General features: G+C 34.8%; 1 protein-coding gene across 5 annotated transcripts in view; it reads left to right on the forward strand.

The window, feature by feature from the left end:
- CDIN1 (CDAN1 interacting nuclease 1) overlaps positions 1 to 17,594 on the forward strand; it is a 232,304-nt gene that overhangs the window by 77,293 nt on the left and 137,417 nt on the right. For all 5 annotated transcript variants that reach the window (XM_055278631.2, XM_055278629.2, XM_055278632.2 and 2 more), the window contains 2 exons: positions 587 to 647; positions 4,324 to 4,396. In XM_055278631.2, the coding sequence (XP_055134606.1) occupies positions 587 to 647; positions 4,324 to 4,396 (134 nt within the window). The remainder of the gene's footprint in view (positions 1 to 586; positions 648 to 4,323; positions 4,397 to 17,594) is intronic.

A 17,594-nucleotide genomic window follows, 5' to 3' on the forward strand; every position in this document is an offset into this window, starting at 1 on the left:
TGGGGATTTTGGGGAGTTGTGTGTTTTTTTTCCAGTGGAGTGAGAGGATAATGAGAGCTGGAGGTTCTTACACAAATCCAGGGCAGATAAGGTGATGGCTTGTATTGCCTATCACAGGTGTGCTGACCCGCTGATGACATGTCTGTACCATTGTTTTCTTAATAAGGGGTCAAGCAGCCCTGTGAAACAGGTAAAGGAAAAGGCAAGATGGGTGCATGAATGCTTTTCTCAAACTATGTAAGTCAACTTCTTTCCTTTCCATGCAATGGTTGTGGTAGAGACAAGGCAGAGTGATATGGATGGTTCCTCGTTTGCTTTATATGTTAGGAGGTGAAAGAAAACAAGGGAGACCTAAGTATTTACACCTTCTGCCCCCACCTTCAGCTTCTTAGTTGCCAGTGGTTTTGAGGTGAGTTGTTTGTGTTATGTTTTTCCCTTCAATGCTTTCCTATGAAAGTAGCTTACTTTAACTAGAGTTGAGCGTGGCATTTGCCCAGGAGAAACATGTATACACACAGGGGATGCTGACAGGTCTATGCTGGCCTTTTCTTGTCACTGCATTACCACTTGGCTTTGTCTTGTCTAGGTACCTGAATGGAGTGGTGAAAAATGGAGCTGCCCCAGTGCTCCTGGACCTGGCCAATGAGGTAATGTTATTGTTACGATTTTATTTAAACCTGCGTGTAACCTAAGGGGCCTATCTAGAGTAACTTTGCTTACAATTATAATTACCTTTGGGAAAAAAAAGGATTTGAGGTGCATTAGACATTTAAATTGCTCCCTGATCTCTTTGTACTTTTAATAATTGGACAAAGAACTTCACGTATTAATCAGTTGACATAATTAGCCTACTTCTTTTAAGGCAAGTGTATAAACAGCCTCTTGGTTTCTTATTTTGTGGAAAATTTCAACCAAACAGCTCAGGACATGCTTTTCTTAGGATAGGTTGTCTTAATTTAGTGTGAGAAATACCTGTGTCAAGTAAAGAGATGGATGCCAAAAAAAAAAAAAAAAAAATCTGTTATTATAAAAATGAAGAGAGAAATTGTATACTTAAAGATGTACTTGATTCATTTTTTTGTTAGCAAACTTTTATTATAATAAAGGATACATGCCTTGTAGAAAAGTCTCTTTCTTTATATGAAGAAGCATAGTGTTCTTAATAACACCAAGTAAGAAGTGATTTATTGAACTTATTCGTTAACTCTGATCTGCTTCTGTGTGGGGAAACAAATAACAGCCTTACATTTAAAAAAAGGAAACCCTACAGATTTCCCATGAATGAAGGAGCTGTGAAAAGTTCATAATAGTTGCAGAGAGCATACCAAAAAAATAAAATATTTAATTCCTAAACTTTAAAATATTTATCCACTGTAATAAGAGCAATACAATATTTAGTCTGACTTGGAACTGCTTATGCAAACCTCGTAGGGATGGAATGAAATGTACACTGTTTTTGTGTTGCATTATAATGGAAAACATAGAAGCAAGGCAGAAAATGTGTGTTTGCATTAAAGATGACTCAGTACTGTGAGCATTAAGTGTTGCAGTAGCAGCAAGTTCTACATGTTATATTAGCAAGGAAGGATGGCTTCCCTCACAGCTTCTGTCTGCTGCTATACGCTGCTGCAGTCAACAAATGAGCAATTACCTATCAGTTACTAGATGGTTTTAATAGTCTAGGCAATGTCTACACAATCAGATAGGATAGTTAACATATAGAATGGATTTCTGTGCACCTCCTAGAAAAACAAGTATTTTGGTTTTTTGTTTGTTTTTTCCATTTCTAGAGCAGGGTGTTTTTGTTTTTTCTTCCTTTTTGCTTTTTTTTTCTTTTTTTGAGATAGAGTCTCGCTCTGTTGCCAGGCTGGAGTGCAGTGGCGTGATCTTAGCTCATTGCAACCTATGCCTCCCGGGTTCAAGAGATTCTCCTGCTTCAGCCTCCCAAGTAGCTGGGACTACAGGCGCGTGCCACCATGCCCAGCTAACTTTTGTATTTTTAGTAGAGACGGGGTTTCACCATGTTGGCCAGGATGGTCTTGATCTCCTGACCTTGTGATCCACCTGCTTTGGCCTCCCAAAGTGCTGGGATTACAGGCATGAGCCACCACGCCCAGCCAGCAGGCTGGTTTTTAAATGTCTCTAGACTTGTTTGTTACAAGTTTATGCTATTAGTAACTTGAGGTATCTGAGCTTTAACTAGGAATTTAGTGATTGTCTTTTATGAAAAAGAAGAATAAGCTAGCAGCATTCCAGACACAGCATCTAAAAAGAATGTGATGCAAATATGGTACCCATCTATATAGATGATGATGTTGATATGTTTTATATCATAGCAATTTATATTCATTTGAATTTTTAATGGATAGTTCTATATCCATTAAATATTTAGCTGACCTCGGTTTCAATCTTCTAGTAATATGGAAAAATTTAACCTACCAACACGTTTTCTCCTACATCAACAAACCTTTTATTTACCATGAATATATAGCAATATTTAACCAAGGGAAAAAGTACTTGTTTAAAGACTTTTCCTCCCTTTTGGCTACAGACTAGTACAGAAAGAATAGCACTTTTCTATAAAATTGATAATGCGTTAGGGAAATTTAGGAATGGCTGGTACCATATTATAGCTTCTAAAGAACCAAGCTGCCATTTTTTCATGATAGTTAATACTTAGATAACATATACTTGCATCTGGTGACAATTGATATGATGGTAATACTTTATGAGTCGGTATTTATTTAATCAGGGGAAACGATAAAAATTGATGAGAAATATATAGCATTGGTACATTATAGGGTGCAGCAACTCTCTTAGACAAGAGCATTGTATTTTTGTTATCTTTTTGGGGGGCTAAGGGCTGTATGTGGTCATCATTGATTTTATAAATGTCTTCATACTACTTTTCCAGTTTCAAGTCTAAAATTGAACATTTTAGGAGTTCACACTTCGTTAGTGATAATAAGATCAGTCATTCTATTCTCTCCACACAAATATTTTCAATTGAGATTTGAAGCACTATGCATTTTACTTACATGCTAAATTCTGACATGAAGCATGATGGCCCTATTTCAGAGAAAGATGGACACATGATTAATATGAAAATTAGGGAGATGCAAGTACCTGAACTAATAAGGTAGTCCTTATTCAGGCTGGACTACCTTCAGTAATTTCACCATTTTTCATGTGTCAGCTCTGATGTGGGTTACTAGGAATAAGCAGCTTCGTGGAAAGCATTTCTTTCTACTTGGGGAATTTAAGGGCATCCAAGTACATACATATTTGAAAAAACTGTTCATACAAATGAAGCCAGCCTTTTTGTCTAGTTACTAAATCAAGATAAAATTTTGGTATGAATACGGGACTTGAAAACGTGTCAGGAAAAATTCATGGTGATAATATATGAGGAATGTTTGCTGTCTTCTACCTAAGATAAAAAGACTTGTTTTAGGGAAGCATTATTGTTCTTAAAAATATGTATTCCTATTTTTTGGTGAAATTAAGGAAATGGTTAATAAAAGATTTAACCCCAAAGAAGACAATATCTTTACAAAATAGTAGATACATTTTTTATTAATTAAAATGACTGTTGGACTGAATATCCTTTGTTTTCTGATTGATTCTTTATTTTAAGAAGTTACCACCCTGGGATCTGTATTAATTAAATTGGTAAGTAGTGTTTCAGATAAGGAAGGTGATCTTATGTTGCAGGTATTATATTGTTGTAATTTATTATTAACGTCTCTGCAATGTAGTTATTTTTCTTTTATCAAATAAAATATTTTAAATGTAATGAACGTATACCAAAATTTCAGTTGTCTTTAAAGATAAAATCAGTAAAATCCTTATTTTGGATTTGTCATATAAGGACATTTGACTCTGATTTGAAAACTGTCACTAAATAACAAAAAGGGCTTATTATTTGAAATTGCATTCAGAACAGTATAAATATGGACAGTTGCATAGAAAGAAGGATGGCTAGAATAAAAAATTATATTGGCCTACCAACAGAAAAAATTGAGGAGAGATGAAAAAAGCCTATTTCACTGTTTTAGACGAATGCTGTTTCTAAGTTGTTCCATCCTTTTTGATCCAATGTTATATTCAATAAATTTGACCTATTTATTCTTTTCAACAGCCCAAACCATACTTGTTATAATTTTATTATAATGGAAGCCACCAAGGATGGGAAAGATTTTAATGAATGATGCTTGCTATGGTTGATTAAAATTGACTTAATCTTCAGTGTTGACAAAATATTGGAGTATCAACTGCTTGCACAACTTGACAGTTTTAATTTTCTACTTCTGTTTTATAAAGGTGGACTATGCGCCTTCATTAATGGCTCGGCTTATACTGGAGAGGTTTCTACAGGAACATGAGGAAACTCCACGTGAGTTACCCTTTTTTCCTAATGGTACTCTTTTACTCCCTTCCCCAATTTAAAAATAATTTACACAGCATTTCAAGTCACTTAATGAGAGCCAGATTCCAAAACAGCTATCATGAACAGTTAATGACAATTAAATGCAATATAAAAGACCACCCACAACTTAAATACTCTTCAGAATAATGCTCTCTTCTTTGTCTAAATTCCACATTCACCTCTCTGTTGAGCTAAATAGACAATGTGTATCAAACTAAAAAATTGATTCATCTTCATACATAGAGTAAGATACATCATTTGAAAAACGATTGTCAGGAACTGGCTGTAAAAGAAACATTCATCCTTTTTATTTTAATTCAGCAAGAATGGAGAAACACTACTTCCAAATGCAAAGGTGAATTCCACTGGTCTTCCTACAAGAAAATAAAAAAGAAAAAAAGAAAAGAATAGAGCTACAGGAGGAGGTTCAAGCTAAATTAATTTGCCACTGAAAAAATACATTTTGTTATTTTCTGTGTGTCAACTGCATGATTAAAACCGGCTGTTAAGTGAGCTCTGGGGATGTGCTCGTAAAAGATTTATGAGTAATATTCAATGTGATATTCAAAGTGAGTCATGAATATCAGGATAATTGCTCTCAGTGCTGGCTCTTTTACTAGGCAGGAGTTTGTCAACTGCCCCATAAATATTTGCCTAGTCTCATCTAAAAAAGACAATTTCATCTTCTGCATTTTTATTACCTAGTGTAATGTTTACCTTTGGAGCTTAGCTGTGGTAGAATAGGTAAAAAGCTTTGGAATATGCTTTATGCATATAATCTTCCCTCTTTGAAAGCAGAAGATAATACCTACTAAAATATCATTCTGTAGTACATGTTGGATTTTTATTTTTTTTATATTTTGTCAGGGATTTTTTCCCTTTGATTTTCTTTGAATCTGCAGTTATCAGTGACTGGTGGCCCAGTTACCTTGTGAAGGTTTCATTTGAATGAATTAAGTACTTCCCCTAAAAATTCAATATCATTTCGATAGATGTAGCCTCCAAAGTAACCTGCAGTGATGCTTCATGAGCAAATCACATGATGTCAGAATGGTATGGTTTCGATTTAATCAAGAAAGAGATTAAAGTGGATGTGTGTTATTTTCAACTTCGCCGCAGCACCACCATTTGTCAAAGTCAACCTTCTGATTGCTTTGGACCTACTGCTATCCAGGTCTTGTCAAAATAGTAGTCAGCATAGTCTGAAGCAGGTAGACTGGCCTATCTAGAGCAGTATCAAACACAGTAAAACAGAATTCATTGACTTGTGAATTATGAAGTTAATAGGTTGATCATAAATTTTGTAGCCATTAATTTATCTTTATAACACTGGCACATCTTCAGTACATTTTTCTTTTATTTTGTACCATTTTATACAGCAGAGTTAAATAGTACTGAATATAATTTTGATGTGTACTGTATATCAGAATCCTATAATTCCAATGCAAGGATTAAATGTCTTGCATGAATACACTGGAGAAGGACATGAGCATATTTAGAAACATATCAAGGAAAGGGTATTTCAAGAATGTGGCTTCTTGGAAAGGAGGCAAATGTAAATACTGTATGCTTGAATTACACTATGATTATGTATAATCAAATAACAGTATTTTGAAGCTTTTTCTTTTATAATTGGTTGGGTTAATGGTTGTTTTACTGTGAGTTGTTACAGAGTCAGGTTTTTTTTTTCCTGAGTAAAATCATGACAGATATTTGATGTTATTTTTAATCATCATACTACGCTATTGTGAAGGCACCTTTTTAACTCCATGTTTGCCAGTAGGCTGACTGCCAGTCAAAAACGCTGTATTAAAATATTTCTCTGGACAGAAAATGGTTTCAAAAATCTTTTATGATTATATGACAAACCATAACTGAGGGTTTGTCATTTCAAAAAGTGACAGAAAATGTTAAAATTAATGCCAGGCTATAGAAGTCAATTAATTTGCTGATGGTGCTAGGTTATCTTCCTTTCTTTTCTTTGTCTTTTTCATTCTCTCTTTTTCCTTCCTTCTCTTTTTTTTTTTTTCTTAAAGAGCTTTAAGTTACTGTGGCTTATATTCTGACACTTTCTTCCCCTTCAGAGCATGGGCCTGGCTGGCCTTTGGCAATGAAATTCAATGCACATGGCTCCGCAGTCAAATCATCAAATTTCCCTGTGTGTATATTAGAGTTTTGTAATGTGTTTCCATTATGAAACAATGCGGGGATAATTGTCTTTGGTAGCAATTAGCTAACAGGTTTGTTCAGTGCTATTGGCAGAGGCATCCATCACCCCCTTCCCTGACCACACTTTTTGTCTAGTGTGGACTATGGAGATCAATAGAATTCTATATAGGGGAAATCGCCTCAGCTTTAATGAGCTGCAAGTCTCAGTCTTGGCTTGTATTTTTAATTTTTTCCTCTTCAAACTAGAAATCAGGCAAAAAATATCCTATTCTTTTGGGAGTGGATTGTACTGTGTATTTACTATTACTTTCATTAGATCAATGCTCAGTTTTAAATTGTTTTTACTTCTGTAAAAAGGTATAGTTAATAGCATGAGACATATAAGCCATGTAATTTTGATAACATATACTTTAGGAATATCCACTTTAAGGAGTACTGTTGGGTTTCTCATGTAATAATTTTTAGGGTATGATATATACATTGTCTAGTGCCTCAGTAGTTAAAAAGAAACCTGAGTGGCTCTTGTGATGACAATTTTGTTGTACAAATTTTGTTATTGCCCCTGATTAAATAATGTTCTATAGCCTTTTAGACTACTTTTGTGTTGTACTGTTGCTTAGCCTCACAGCAAAACTAGTGTACTGATAGGATAGATATTTTGAGTTGAGCTCTACAGGGACTGAGTATAAGTGCCTTGGCCATCATCCTATGATTATTACTACATAAAGCTGGTCCTAGAACCCAGATTCCAAGTTTCATCTGTTCGATTGAATTATTTTTCTTCCTCCCAAATTAGACACGAGGAAGTTTATCCATGTTGTGCCATTTTCTCTTCCTCATGAAATCTGAAGTTAGGCTGTTCTGGGAGAGAATAGTTAGCATCTCTGGTTTTTTGTGGCCTTGGAATCACCCAGGGAGGTGGGTGGAGCATATGAGGCCAGTGTACAGGTGAGTTGTAAATGGAGTGGTAGCAAAGGGTGTGAAGTAGATGGCAGTGCTGGTGCTCACACTCAAGGCTTCCGGCTCCTTGTCAACAACTCTTTTTATTGCATTACACTGAATAAAGTAGCAGTTAGAATAATTGTTGGGGAAATGCTTTTAGACTAGCATTGCAGGTTTTCCTGTCACATCACAGACCTGGGTGGCAGGAGATAAAGAGCTCTTCACTCATCATGCCATCAATCCAAGTGATTGAACCCTACCCCACTCAGTAGCCTTTCTTCCTAGCAGACGATATTACCAACAACATTATGATTAATAATAAGTAATAGGGAGACTCTGGATATATATATATTTTTAAAGTGAGTCGTTATATTGTTAACAAATCATTTAAGTATCAAAGTATCAAAATACATATTTTTCTGTTTTATACCATGTTTTCTAATTGCACTGAGAGTATAATTGGAAAGTGCTAACCAGTTACAGACTGAGTTGCTTAAGGAAGGCTAAATTTTAATCCCATGTTTTGTAATCTACCCCTGGGATCACCTTTCCATCTTAACTTTTACAAGAATGCTAGTGATTTTACCTGTTTTTTTTTTTTGTTGTTGTTCAATGCTCCCTGATTTTGGCACAGGTCCTGCTCCCTATTAACTTTCAAATGTTAAATGTGTGAGTGAGTGATGAGTAAATGAGTAAGTTTCACACTAATAATGGTGACTTTCTACTAGGAGCATTGTAGAAAAACTCTGTTAATGAAAACTCTAAGTATAGAAAACTGTTAATGAAAATTTTATGAGTAGACATGATAATGGAAATATCCTTAAACAAGATAAAATTGTCTAACTAAATGTTCAGTCCTTTTAAGAAAATCAATCCTCTATGACTTATAAGGTGAACACTATTATTAATAGGGAGGTTGGCATTATAATAAAATTGTAAATGGACCATGTTTACTGCTCCTGAGTCTGAATATAAGGCAGATTAAAATTTCTGAAGAACCATTGAGAAAATACCTCAATCCTCATTATAAAATGATGTTTTTGCTTGTGTCCTGGAGATTTTATACAGCTTGCCTTTGCTTTCTTTCATATTGCTGTATAATCTTTCTGGCTTTGGGATAGACCAAGGTTAATAGTCACATCATTTGAAACTGAGCCATACAGTTGAATGTAATTTGCCGTAAAGATGAATGTTTTGTAGAGTTCCTCTTTATTTTCTTAAGGGGATGTGCATTTCAACATAATGTGTATAATCCCTGCCTCCACACACACACCAGAATGGGATTAGGATTTCCCTGATGGGATTACTAAATTTTGTTCTTACTTTTTGAATGAGCTTAATTTTAGTTTTCAAACAAACTGGTTTATACCTTTTGCCAGTATGCTAGGCCATCAAAAGATGGTACAATCATCTTCCAAACCTGAGTTTAATAGAAGAAAGTATGAGAAAGCATCCAGTAGGTGTTTAGATCTGATTAGACTTTGAGTGGTCCCTTTCTAACAATAAGAGGATATTAATTCCTTTGGAATTCATGTTCTTCGTTCCTCTGCAGATTGTCAAGAGCCATTTGAATCCTAGCTATATTCCAGGCACTATGTTAGGTGCTACAGTGGATGGAAGAAAGGATAAAACTCATCAAAGAATTCATAGTTTAGTGGAATGTGTCATGTGTGTACCTAACACAAATCTTGTATCCCTTATCTGAAATGTCTGGGACCAGAAGTGTTTCAGATTTTAGATTTTTTTTTTTTTTTTGGATTTGAAATATTTTCATTATACTTACTGGATGAGTATCAAAAATCCAAAATCCAAAATGCTCCAATGAGCATTTCCTTTGAAATGCTCAAAACGTTTATGGAGCATTTCAGATTTCAGATTTTCGGATTTGGGATGCCCAACTTATGATCCTGTCTGTGCCTTTAGAGGTAAAAACATCTCTTTGAAAGGAGTCAAAGAAGAGATGTGTTCTAGTTTGTAGAATTAGAGGAAGCCTCATGGATTGAGGCTTCAAGAGAAGATAATTTAAGACAGAGAACTCTATGAAGAAAGGAAAGTTTGTATGTACAATCTTAGTGGGAATTAAAGTTGGACAAATTCAGTTGGGGTTATATGATAGAAGATACTGAAATCCAGACCTAGGTATTTATATTTAAATTAACAGGGAATGGGAAGCCACTGTTCGTTCTGAATAGCAGAGTGACATGATGAGAGCTTTTATTTAGTTTTTTATGACAGTGCTTTTCAACAAGACAGATACGGAAGATATCTGATATGGTGTGGCTGTGTCTCCACCAAATCTCATCTTGAATTATAGTTCTCCATAATCCCCACGAGTTGTGGAAGGGACCCGGTAGGAGGTAATTGAATCATGGGGTCGGTTACCCCCATGCTTTTGTTCTCGTAATAGTGAGTGAGTTCTCACAAGATCTGATGGTTTTATATGGGTTCTTCCCTCTTTGCTCGGCACTTCTCCTTCCTGCTGCCATGTGAAGAAGGATGTGTTTGCTTCCCCTTCCACCATCATCGTGCTGAACTGTGAGATAACTAGGATTTGTGTAATTCCTAGCACTTTCCTGTAACTCCACCACCTCTCTTCCACTCAAGGAAGCAAATTGGAATAAAACCGAAGGAGAGTGCTATTACAGAAATAACTAAATCAACTTTCATTTACTTAAAAGTACTTTTAAATAGATTTGGTATTAGTTATAAATAACTTGCAGCTCACTTTGTAATAGATCATGACACAGAACTATGTGTTGTTGACCGCAGTTAAGAACCAAGGTTGAAGATGATCCAGCAACACTGTAAAATGTATTGAAGTAAGGTAATTCTGAGTGTAGTGAGAAAGACCAACTAAGAAGCTATTGCATTATCTTTAGCAAACTTTAGGTCTGAACTAGGGTTTACAATGAAAGTAATAAAGGAGATAAAGTCTGTAGACATGGCAATTTACTGGATACTGGTAGTGAGGAAGTAAAAGGAACCCAGGATGCATCTGAGATTTAAAAGTCGGATATCTCATGCTAAGAGGAATAAGAGTTGCTTTGAATGAGAGAAGGAAAAAAATGGAATTCAGTTCAGGCTATGAAATTCAGGTTCCAGACCACAGTTTATAGAAGAGTTTTATAAATGGGGAAGTGTGGGCTTCTTTCTCAGAGCCACATATTTAGATTTGTGAATCATGCATAAACGGAATGGTTTTTCCAAGCAATTTCAAATAGGAGGAAGCACTCTGCATTCTACATGTGAACCCTCATTTTATTCTTAATTTTTCAAGTGTTTATTTAATCTGCAAAATTATTAATGATTAAATTTTCATCTGCATGATACCTACATATTTCAAGAATGAATACCTTCTTGAGAAGTGAATACATTGAGCTTGTCTAGCTCATTTTAGAGGGTAATACTTCCAAATGTTCGCAAGCCTCCTGTTTATTGATCACACTTTTTTTTTTTTTTTTTTTTTTTTTTTTTTTTTTTTTTTTTTTGAGACGGAGTCTCGCTCTGTCGCTCAGGCTGGAGTGCAGTGGCACGTTCTCGGCCCACTGCAAGCTCTGCCTCCCGGGTTCACACCATTCTCCTGCCTCAGCCTCCTGAGTAGCTGGGATTACAGGCGCCCACCACCATGCCGGCTAATTTTTTGTATTTTTAATAGAGACGGGGTTTCACCATATTCGCCAGGATGGTCTCGATCTCCTGACCTCATGATCCACCCGCCTTGGCCTCCCACAGTGCTGGGATTACAGGCCTGAGCCACCTCACCCAGCCTGATTACACATTTATTAAGAGGGAAATATTGTTTCCTTATGCATTGCATGAGGGTGCTTTTTATATTCTTGTAAAATATTAAAACATGAAGAAAGTCTTAGTTAAACTTTTAAAGCTTCTGCATGATGGTGTGTTTTCAATTTCTTGAAAGCTCCATTGTATCATATTTTATCCTTTGAAATTTGTTGGTTTAGACAATTCAGATGAAATTCTAGGAGTAGGAATTAACTTATTTTGGAATCTATGCTTTTATTGATAAAAAGTTGTATCTTTGGTTAGGCATTTTCTTGTATCTGTTTGTAGACTTGCTTTTTACTATGGGTGAAATGAGAAAATAACTTATTTTCACTACTTTGGATAAGACATATAAGAGTACATGCATTGTGTGATAAATATTAACGATAATGATTGTATTGAAAGATTTTGTCATTCAAGAAGCTCCATGTTGGAAATTAGATTTCAACTATGCTTTATAGTGTAAAGTGTAGTCTGTAACCCATGATTGTGGGTACAGCAGAGGATAGTTTCTTGAAATTCAAAAATAATCTACCTTGGCTATTAATGTTGATATTTTACTGAGCTTATAAATCCTGCTTACCATAGTGGTTAATGTTCTTCCCCTTTTATTTTTCTCAACTCATGAAGAAAATTTAAATATATGAAAAGCAAACTGATCAGTGAACAGGTTGTTAGGATAGAGAAAGAGGGTGGTAAAAGAGTAGTTGAGGAAGGTCCAAAGAGCTTGCAAGGTTTATCCACAACCTGAAGAGACACACGGAATCAAGGATTGATGACCTATGTTGCTTCATTTGGACAGAAATGGTCTTTCCCACCACCACTGGAGCTTTTGTCTTAAGAAGACTATGGAAGTCAAAAATGGTTCATAATGTATAGTGCTTATGTATGCTAAATTTTCTGGTACAATCCTGATTTCATATAATTTTTTTTTCTGTTTAAAGAAAGTCATTTTTAATATTTATAATACAGTGGAATTTTCTTAGAACTTCAAAACATACTTTCATTTACATATATTGATACATAAGAAAAACCTTTTTAGTTTATATTTCTTATTTTGGGGTTTGTATGGGATATTGACTTGACATTTTTGGTTATTCCAGGATATTTATTGCGGAACCATGCAGATTTGTTTTTCTTCTTTAGAAACACAATAACTTAATAGAGGTACTTTTTGTTTATCTTAAGGGAAGTAGTTACTGTGGATGCCAAATTATATTGTATCTTTGCTCTTTTTAATAAAGGGCTGTTCTTATTTTACTTCTTTTAAAAAAATCAGGTAAATTTACTAGGGGGTAGAATTTTTGCCTGAGCCTATCAGACACAAAGTCTTTTTTTCTGACAATTTCATAATTATTGAGTAGAATTGTGGAAATTATGGAATACAGAAATCAAGTAATTCTCCTCTACCCCCACTGATGAAATGTACTAGACTAAGAATTATCATGGCTGGTATTTTCAGGGGATTTTACAGCTAAGTTGATTTGCCGCTAAACCTAGTCTCTTTGTAGTTGTTCCCGTCTGCAGTCTACTGATCTTTATCTGTATCCCATCCCTGCTAACACTTGTTCCTTCCCCTCACTATACATACACATTTGCCAGAGACTGCAAGATTGTCAGAACAATGTTCTTGGTTATATTGTGCCTATTGTATAGATCTCTGTTTGTGTTATTTTCTCTCATTTGATTTTTCATCCTTAGACACCAGTTTTGACCTCTGTATTTAGATTTCCTTTTAGCCTAATTCATTCTTCCTACAAAGTACTTCTGCACTTTCAGTTTTCTTTTTCTCCTGGGTTAGAATGCCCCAAACTTCCCTATTCCATGAATAGCTCATTTCTTGGTTCCCATTATGTTTCTGCCACCTCCATGTACTGTCTTAGATGAGCTGTCAGTTTTAATGCTTTCTCATGTCCGTATTTGGTTATCAGCTGCTTAAGGCAGTTCAAATAAGCAATGATAATAAAATTTGACACTTATATGCACATATTATATACCAGGTACTTTCTAGGTGCTTTACCTACTTGGATATTTATTCCTCATAATAACATTATAAGTCAAGTAGTAGTAGTATTTCCATCTACAGATGAGGCAACCGAGGTACCCAGAGCTTAAGTGATTTGCTGCAGGTCATGCAGTGAGCAGTGACAATGTGATTCCAGAGCCTGTGCTCCTAACAATTATGCTAAACTATTCCCCTTTGGAAAAATGTATTTTATAGCACAGTTTTGTCTTCTGAAAGTTAGTTATGTGGCAAATCATTTTCATGAGTCAGAAAGCTTGCAAGTCAATACTGTAGGTAACAAATGTTCTTGCCTGGACAAACTCATCAAATTCCCCAATTTACCCAAAAAGAGCTCTTATTTTTTGTAAGCCTCCAACACACTTTTAAGTGCTTGTGCAATTCATTTACTTATGTCACATAGCACTATATGTCTTTGTAAAAAGGAGCCTTAACATATAAGTGCTTAACCGTTATTTCTTAATCATGAGCTTTTAAATTGTTATTGTGCTGACATAATTAGGTGTAGCACCTAAAACACTTTGTGTGTACAGCTATAAAAAGAAAGTAATGTGATCTAGGACAGACAGTAAAGCTGTATCTAGGAAAAAGTCCTATGGAAGGTTGAAATTCAATGTGGTAACTGCAATTATCTAAAAGGAAGTCTATTACTTTATGATAAAACTGTCAAAATAATGATTGGGTGCTCCTACAAATTGTACAGAGAATCAATAAAACCAATATTACGTCACGGTTTGAGAATTTAGGAATTCCACTTTTCTTCTTACTCATGAGAAGATGCTAATATGTTAAAGAATGAGATGATACGAAGTTTTTCTTTTGTGCTTCACTTTGTAGCTCTTATTTTAGAGTTATTAATACTATTTTGCTTAAGAAGCTTGATGAACAACATTCTTAGAAAATGTGAACAGTATTTTTTCGTTAGCCAGATAAAAATATGCAGACAATATGAGCTATTTTCTTTGCAAGAACATAAAATACAACACTTCGAGTAGATTGTAGATAATTTCTGCTTCATTCCTGATCTATGTCTTGACCTCTTGGATTATAGTTGATCTGCGATGTCATTGTATACAAGCTAACCTTTGTATTTTAAAGGGGATTACCCAACTTATTCTTGCTAAAACTGATTATTATGTGTAGGTAAGTGTTTTGTCTTCTTCACTAAACCACCTAATCTCCAATTTCTTGTTTTTGTTTTTTAGTCTGAGAAGATGTTTTATATAATCAATACAGGACTAATCTTTCTTGGGCCTCAATGTTCCTTGTCTTGGTTCATTGCCTAGATACATCCATAAATATTTGTTGACTTGAGGTGAATATTTTGTTGATAATGTACCTACCATTTCCTTGTGACTCTAGGGTTGAGAGGGTATCAAGGAATTTTGTAGCTAACACGTAAAACATTTCAATAGAACTTTGTAGTTTATAGTTTTGATATATTTTATTTGACACGTAAATAGCTCTGACATAGCTAAGGCAAATGTTATAATTGCATTTGATAAATGATAAACTGAATTTCAGGATAAGTGACCAGCTTAGTCATACAGTTAGAAAGGACAAGAGCTGGACATTGAACTTGGAAAACCCAAGCCTACATGTCCTGCTTACACTTGTTACATGCCTGAATGCACAAATGAACAAACAAAAGCAATGAACGAGTGGGAGAATCTGTCTTCTGATTTCAGATTCATCCTCTCGCCATTATTTAATGAATGTAAATTGACTGCATTGTTTAGATATTGCCCAAGTGTTTAGCATCTCTTACTGTCATAAAAGTTTTTCTTCTTTTTACCTAAATCTCACCTATTATCACTGGTGCATATTTCCACACTATGTCGAGTTGGAGTCCCAGTTTGATCCTATACTAGCTGTCATCCTGGGTGAAGTCTTCCAGAGCCCTAGTTTGCTCTTCTTTAAAATCAGGTAACAACATGTACCTTTAAAAGTGAAACAGATTAAAGATGATTTTGTAAATTGCCTGGCATGTTACTTGGCACATAGTAGGCACTCAAAGAATCATGATTTTTATAGTAATAGGCAGTAATAGTCCAACAAACACTTACACTTGAGCCATATGAAGGATTAATTCTCTGATAATTTTAGAGATCCTTTTCAGAAACCTCTTGAAATAATGTTCACGATGCTCTGTATGGGCAGAAATTAATTATGGTCTTATGAAAGCTACATAGAATGGAGGCTGGCCTCAGTTTCCTGAATTCATTTTCTAATTTATTATATCTTATAGTAACAAAACAACAGCATATGTTTAGATCTATCTGCATATGCACTATGGAAGTTTACTTTTTTCCTGCTGTAATTACCCATACTTGTATCTTATACTTCTGGAATTCTTATAATCAACATTCTCAAAGGTAACAGGGGTTGATGTTTTTAGTGGTAATGAAAGGGTTAAGTTTGTTGTAAGATCATTTCTGGGAGAAGCGAGTCTACTAGAAAGCTTTTACTTCTTTAAAATAAAATTTTATTTTGGGATAATTTTAGACTTACAGAAAAGTTGCAAAGATGGTACAGAGGGTTCTGCCTATATCCATCACTTAGATTTAGTTATCCCTAATGTTATCATCTTATATTACTGTGATACATTTGTCAACACTAAGAAACCCTCCCTGGTACCTTACTATTATTGATTACACTCCAGACGTAATTCAAATTTCACCAATACCCAATCCAGGATGCCACATTACATTTAGCTATCTTGTCTCCTCTGGTGTGTGAAAGCAATCTTTTCTTGTTTTTGATGATCATGATGTTTTTGCAGAGGATATTCTGCATAATGCCTTTAATGTGGGTGTGTCTAAGGTTTTTCTCATAGATTTGGGGAAGAATAAGGTGAAGTTCCCTTATCATTATATCATATCAAGGGGTACTTGGTATCAACATGATTTATCACTGGTTATGTTAACCTTAATCTGTTGGTTAGGTTAGTGTTTGCTAGAGTTCTCCATTGAAAAATTACTATTTTTCCCTTTCCATACTCTTCTTTGGAAGCAAGTCACTAAATTTAGTACACACTCAAGTTGAGGAGAATGATTAAACTCTGCCTTCTGGAGAGAGAAGTATAGAGAGATATTATTTGGGTTTCTTCTGTAAGGAAGTTTAGTCTCCTCTCCCTGTTTATTTATCATTTTTATATTTGAACTTACATATATGTATAATTTTGAGATACAATCCCACTAAACAACTTTTATTTAGATTTAGAAGTTAAATTTGTAGCATACATTTTAATTTTTTCTTTTAATTCCATACCCCTTCTTCTCTTGTCTGTGTTACCCATAAACTGAGCAAACATATATCCTTGTGTGCTATTCATTTCAGTGATAAACTGTTTAACAGAAGTCCAGAGTAGAGCTCCTCTTCAGGAACACAGATAAACTCTCTTTCATTAGTTACTCTTGTTAATAAAGAGGCCTGATAAGTATCAAAAGTAAATTTGCTCAGTCTGACCTAAATTTTGACAAATCTATTATATTTATTAACAGACACCTTTGTATTTTGGGTTAATTTTGTTTTTGCGTATCAACTAGTTTTGATTATTTAGAAGCAACAGTTTTGAAGTGAAGCAATCAATATACAGGTGAATTCCTTTTAAAACTGGACCTTTGAGTTCTTTTTTATGCTTCAGTCATCACTCTTCTCTCCAGAAATTATCAAAAATGCTGGATGATCAGTGAATACCTTTCTCTACAAGGTATGGATGGTAAGAATTTCCTATACCCTGTTTACTTGACTTATTTTTGAATTATTTCTTGTTTTAATCTTGGTTTTCTGCCTGTCCATTGTAGCTGTTCCTGTTTTCAGACTGTGAACGTTGGTAAAGAATGAGATAGAGAAAACATAGCTTCTTTAGGAATATTCCTTTAAATGATATTTTGTATATTCAGTTGCTTCAGTTTAGACTTTTGGCATTTTTATTTACATGAGGAAAAAACCACTAAATAAGAGAGAAAAGAGTATATTGTGTTTAATAATCTGCCAGTTGAGAACACTGAGGTTGTAACTTGAGCGAAAACTTATTCTTAGCACTTTAATAGTATCCAGCAGCATTTCCTCTGTGTTTTTGTTTGTCTGTAGTTATATCTGAAACAAACAAGAAAATATGAAAAGTCTCTGAATTATTTGTAGTATGTGAAAGAGGAGACATTAATGTGTGGCCTTATTCTGAGGTATTTAGCAACAGATTGTCTTCTCCTTCCAGTGCAGCCACCCAGGGAAGAGACCGTTCTG

Source organism: Symphalangus syndactylus, chromosome 5, assembly GCF_028878055.3.
Source record: "Symphalangus syndactylus isolate Jambi chromosome 5, NHGRI_mSymSyn1-v2.1_pri, whole genome shotgun sequence".
NCBI lineage: Eukaryota > Metazoa > Chordata > Mammalia > Primates > Hylobatidae > Symphalangus > Symphalangus syndactylus.